Genomic DNA, 6,198 nt, shown 5'->3' on the forward strand with positions numbered 1-6,198 from the left:
TACATCACAGTGAAAGCACGGGATCAGGTACTGAATTTTGAGGGATTTCTAAGGCCTACATAGGCTGTTACCAGCTAGCTGTTTATGTAGCATAGTAGGCTAGAGGAATGTTTATTTCTTTAGGCTGCACTGCAATGCTTTAGCTGCTAATCCAGCACTCTACAGCTTTTTACTTTCTTTCAGCTAATTGTCTTTGTTCTAAAGCCAGTTGGAGGATAGTCTTTACCAATTCATCTGCATGCAGTAAGGCTGCATTTCTAAAGTATGCCAAGAAGCAGATTTAAGGAATTCTTAGCTTTCTTGGAAGAATTTATGAAGTCAGTCAAGATGTTTCAGGAGCAAAGTTGGCTTTAATGACCAAAAGGCCAACTACAGTCAGGGGTGCTTTAGGCCCAGCACTGCCAGCTGAGTGAGAGAAGGGATTGCCCCACTCTACTCTGTGCTGTGCATCCTCACCTCAAGCACTGCTTGCAATTTTGGGCACCTCAATATGAGAACATAAAGCTATCAGCATCCAAAGTACGGCTGTGAAGATGGTGAAAGATGTGAGGGCAAAATGTATGAGCATCTGAAGTCCCTTTATTTGCTCAGCTTGGAGAAAACCAAACTGAGGGGAGGCTTCATGATGGCCTACAATTGCTTTTTCTTGTTGCTGGTCCTTGTGTGTCCCACCAGAATCAGACATGCTTCTGCTTTTCCAGCTCAAGTGGGTTGCAGCAGGCGAGTGGTAGGCTTGTGCTTGAGAGTTGCATACATGCAGGCACAATCATCTGCCTCCTGCTAGCATTTACATCGTAAGCTGCTTTCACCTATGACAGATGCTGTCATACGTGTTTCTTGAATGGGTGCTCAGGAAACATTTAGATGTGGTACTGAAGGACATGAGTTATTGGGAAATATTGGTGAGAGATGGGTTGTTGGACTGGATGGTCTTTAAGGTCTTTTCCAACCTTGGTGCTTCTATGATTCCATGCTTGTAACAAGAGTTTCCTCAGACACCACAAATTCTTTCTTACCTCCAAATGCAGAAGACTACATGAAGACCCATGTTGCCCTACCACCACCACTCCATGTACCCTGGCCTTTCTTCCCCTTCATGTGTAATTAATTCTCAGTCCATTAGCAAGCTTGCATGAGCAATCCTTTAACAACACCAATTACTGCGTTGCTAAAGCAGAAACATGGCAAATTGTCCCTAGGCAGCCTGCTGTCACCTTCCCTGCCCTATGAGAGGCCAACACTTAATGCCATGGCTATGCTGAGGGCTGAGTAATGGATGCTACCTGTCCTGGTGCTGTCACCTGTGAGAGAGAGAAGGTGGTCGCACAAAAATGTGCCAAGTTGCAAATGAGCTGCTTCAGCTGGGAGCAGCAAAGCATGTTCTCCATCAGGATGGGTAAATCACAGCTGAACAGAGCAAAAGAAGTGCTGCCATCAGGCATCACCAATGCTCTCTGGTAAGGGACACCAGGCTTCAGTTGCTCTGACTGAACCTCAGAGGCCTTCTAGCCAAGTTCAAAAAGAAGCAATGTGAAAATACAGTACCAATGATAGGCATGAGAGAATGTTGTCCTGAGAGAGCATGAGGGAAGAAGCATATGGATGAGAAAGGCCCTGGGAGGTTTTTTGGGGTGAGTATTAACACATCTCTCGGAAGTAAGGAGTGTAGTGCTACCTCCCTTAAAGCATTTGAAACATACATAAACTGTATACCTTCTGCATTATACTAAGGCTGAATAAAAGGTATTATCACCACCTTGTTTGCTGCAGGGAAAGGCTCTGAACACAAACACAGCTTTCAGAGAGACCAGTGCAGCCTATGCTAGAGAGGATTCATTGCTATGTATGTTGAGCTAACCACAAAAGAATGAGGGTGGTGCATTTTGAGAACAAGTGGGAAAACCCTTAGAGAGAAGAGACTGAAGTGGAAAACAGTCCTGCACCTCTCAGGACTGAAGTGTACGTATTTTAACTCACTTCTTAGCTTACAAGTGTGGGTGAAGGACAGAGACATCTCATCCAGATGGGATGCAGGGGAATCTGGCTAATGCAGAGTGACCCAAAGGAGAGATGCTGACAGGAAAGGTCAAAGGAAAAAATTATTTGGGGTTTCCTTAAAGTACAGAACTAGGCAGTGGATGTTTTTAGCATCAGAGCTTCATCTCTTGTGTCTCTGAAGTCTCAAGAAATCCTATTTTAGGAACTTGTGATCTTTTTTTAGGTTGTGTCTCTCACAGGTGCGAATCCTGAATGGTCTTCAAGAGTGACTGAAAGGTTCCTAGCAATGAAGGCCTGTGTTTCTGAACAACTTAAGTCTAGGCGATTCCATTTGCCTCCAGCAGACTAAATTAACTCACCAGGCAACAGAGTATGAAATCGGACATGACCGATCGATTCTTTGGCATTGATTCAGAGCGAAACTAATGGAATGTAAAGAAAATGCAGGAATGTGTATGACTCTAAAAGGTGCTCATTTATTTGTTTTACAAAAGAAAATGTAACTTAGGGTATGGGTGGAGACAGTGTTCGAAAACTCAACATAACGATGCATAGGGACTTTACAAACTATTGCCAAATAAATTGAGCCTCAAGGGAATAGCTTTGATAGATGCCACTGACTAAAATAATTGCATGATAATTTTGGCTAGAGGCACCGTCCTATAATCTGATGGTTTAAAATCGCATGCAGAGTTTAGACTGTGTGATCCAAGCATCCAGACACAAAGAACGGAGAAGTCTGCTCCAAGTGCCACATCTACTCTTTGGCATTGAAAAAGAAAGTACCGTGAAGGAAGTTTTCCAAGCTACAACCTTCAGCAGCACTACATGCTCCTACAGTGTTCTAAGAACAAATAATCTAAGGCTTTCTCTTAAGGTAAGCAAGCAGAAAAAGAATCTTCCCAGGGAGGTGCAGAACAGGCAGATCCCTGTCAGACTGATAGCAATTCAAATTAAAAACAAGAGTACTTGCATCTTAACGTTTAATCTTTTTGGAAACAAGTATAATTCAGTAAGGCTAGGAATTTATGAAGCCTGTTATTTTTTGCAGTTTAATTATATGATATTGTTCACTTCCAATGGATCAACTGGGCCAGTTTGTGGGTGTTAGCAGATTGGCAATTTTCAGGATGTTAAATGTGTATATTGCCTCTTTAGAAATGTAATGGCTGCAAGACAAAAAATGATTTCAAACAGTGACATATTTCGTTTTGACCATCGATTCCAGTTCTATTTTAATTTATAGTTACTAAAATTAAGGAAGATTTAACTCTGCAAATCACCTCTAAAGAGATTCTGGCACAAATTTAATATATAACTGATTTGAATATTGGAAAATGATTAAACGAACTTTAATAGAATATGAAAAAGAAATCAAAAAGAAAGCAAGAAAGCAAGAAAGAAACTTCCTCCATCATTGTTTGTGGATTTCCATCTGATTCTGATTATGTGCCTGTATTGTTAATGTTTAAATTGATCACATATAACTATTCAGACAGCCACAAAGGTAGTCAGAGAATGCATTCAACTTAAAGAAACTTCAAAATGGCACTTTACAAAAGACTGGAGTTTTTTGGAATTTGGAAGCCATAAAATAATGGCAAATAAAATTTAAATGAGAAGCCTGAGGTAGAGACAACCCCGGTTGCTTTCAACATTTTATTCCTGTGTTAGCAAAAGCATTCCAGAAACACAACAGACTGTGGAATGCATTCACAAACACGCAATTTGTAAATTTCAATTTCCTACATGACCTGAAGATCCTCAAGATAATCCAGAGAAGTGGCTTGGGAATCAAGCATCTTGCAGCTGAACATAGAACAGCTCAGTGATGAATCAAAGAGCTTCTGGGAAAGAGGTGGTTAAAAAGATCATCTCACACTTACAACTAAAAATCTTCACTGCATTCTTATGTATTTCCTGCTTAATTTACTTCATATGTTTAAATTTATAATCAAGACAGAGTTTTAGTGATTCATTGAGGCTTTAAATGCACAAAGCTCAAGATATGAATCCTAGATGCACTCTAAGTTTATGTATAAAATTCTAGACTGAGACTATAAAATGTACAGTTATGTGTAAATTAGCTGTGTATTTGCAGTTTTGGATTTCAAGGCAAAAAATGTGGACTGTTACACTAGCAGACAGGAAAATACTGAATGGATGACATTTATAATGCTACCACCTTGCGGTACAAAATATAAAAATTCTGTCACATTTATAGGATACTTCTCAGAACTTTCTCAAACGAATGAAGGCTTAATTAGTTGTTTCAGCTGTTTTTCACCCAAAGCCATAGCAGAGCCACAGACAGGGATGTAGTAGGTGTAGAATTAATTTATTGTTGGCAGTGGATTTGCAAAGTGAAAAAAAAAAGAGTGTCTTCTTTCATGGTGGGTGGAAAATACAGTAGATGTGTAGGCAGTTAAGAGGTATCATGGCTTATAGCCAAACTCAATCTCTCTTAAAACAATCTCACTTTGCATCTTCTACTAGTAGTTGTAGTGTCTACATTCATTTAATGACCTATTAAATAGAAAATAATGATAAATTTATAAAATGTCTCTTTCCATCCAAAGAATATATATGTAATATAATTATTAAAATATGTATATACTAGAAAGGGTTAGTTTGAAAAGAGATTCAGTAGTGTGCTCAAATAACACTATTTTTTATACTTTAGATATGAACTTCTGATCATGGGTGACTGGAACTTGTTGGGCAGCATCCTTGAAGAAGTGCACATCCACTCCACTATAGTTGGCAAAGTCTGGCTCACAATCCTGTTCATATTCCGGATGCTAGTGCTGGGAGTGGCTGCTGAGGATGTCTGGGATGACGAGCAGTCAGAATTCATCTGCAACACAGAGCAACCTGGCTGCAGCAACATATGCTATGACAAGGCCTTCCCTATCTCTTTGATCAGATACTGGGTGTTGCAGATCATATTTGTATCTTCTCCATCTCTTGTTTACATGGCCCATGCACTGTACAGATTAAGGGCTCTAGAGAAAGAGCGACAGAAGAGGAAAGCCCACCTGCGGGCTCAGCTAGAAGATCTGGAGCCTGTGCCTGAAGAACACCGGAGAGTGGAGAGGGAGCTGCGAAAGCTGGAAGAACAGAAGAAAGTGAATAAGGCACCCTTAAGAGGGTCTCTGCTGCGCACCTATGTCCTACATATCCTGACCCGCTCAGTGGTTGAAGTGGGCTTTATGATAGGTCAGTACCTTTTGTACGGATTTCACATGTCACCCCTTTACAAATGTACTCGGCCCCCTTGCCCTAACACAGTGGATTGCTTTGTGTCCCGACCCACTGAGAAGACCATCTTTATGGTCTTCATGCACAGCATTGCCGCAGTCTCCCTATTCCTCAACATCCTAGAAATCGCCCACCTGGGCCTCAAGAAGATCCACAAGACCCTCTATGGTCGACCGCGGCAGCCAGCAGATGATGAGGCCAGTCCTTACAATTCCAAGAAGAACTCTGTGGTCCCACCTGCCTGCCCGGCCGCCGACACCTCCCCTCCACGCTCCGCCGCGGCTCCGCCGCCCCCCACCGCTCCCTCGGCCACCCCCGCCCCATCCGCCCCTCCTGGTCAGCCGGGCCATCAGCACCACGGAGAGCTCCGCGCCGCCGCCCCGCCGCGCCGCCGGCACAGCGCGGCTCAGCACCACGGACAGCAGCCGCCGCCCTCCTCCAGCAGCGAGGAGGCGCCGCAGGCGACGGGGCCGGAGACGGCTGGGCCCGGAACGGGGGCGGGCCGCCGAGTGCTCCGCAAGCAGAGCCGAGTGAGCGTCTGTCGCGACCTGGAGGAGAACCGCGGGGAATCCCCGGACAGCGGACACTGCCCGGGCACCCGCAAGTCCAGCTTCCTCTCCCGGGTGCTCTCCGAGAGCCGGGCGGGCAGCGACAGCGAGAGCGCCGCCTCCCGCCGAGGCTCCGGTCCCGGTTCCGCCTCATGCTCCGGCTCCGAGGGGCAGCGCCACGAGGAAAGCAGCCCGGCCGGCACCCCGCCGCCGCCCGCGGCCATGGGACGCCGCGTGTCGATGGCAAGTAGCGGCCCCGGGGGAGCAGGCGAGGGGCCCAGACCTGACCCGGCCCCGGGGATCGGGCGGGGGGTCCAGACGGCCGGGGCAGCTTTTCTAGGCCTCTGGCACCGCCACGGCTATGACCGTGCCCCGCACCCTTGGTGTCCTT

General features: G+C 45.1%; 1 protein-coding gene across 1 annotated transcript in view; it reads left to right on the plus strand.

Moving 5' to 3' along the window:
* Positions 1–4,697: 4,697 nt before the first annotated feature.
* Positions 4,698–6,198, plus strand: part of GJA10 (gap junction protein alpha 10) — a 5,406-nt gene continuing 3,905 nt past the window's right edge. The window contains exon 1 of the mRNA XM_042826200.1: positions 4,698–6,054. Coding sequence (XP_042682134.1) covers positions 4,698–6,054 — 1,357 coding nt within the window. The remainder of the gene's footprint in view (positions 6,055–6,198) is intronic.

This window comes from Centrocercus urophasianus, unplaced genomic scaffold (genome assembly GCF_019232065.1).
Source record: "Centrocercus urophasianus isolate 14NV4802_14NV808 unplaced genomic scaffold, USGS_Curo_1.0 seq_10, whole genome shotgun sequence".
Lineage (NCBI taxonomy): Eukaryota > Metazoa > Chordata > Aves > Galliformes > Phasianidae > Centrocercus > Centrocercus urophasianus.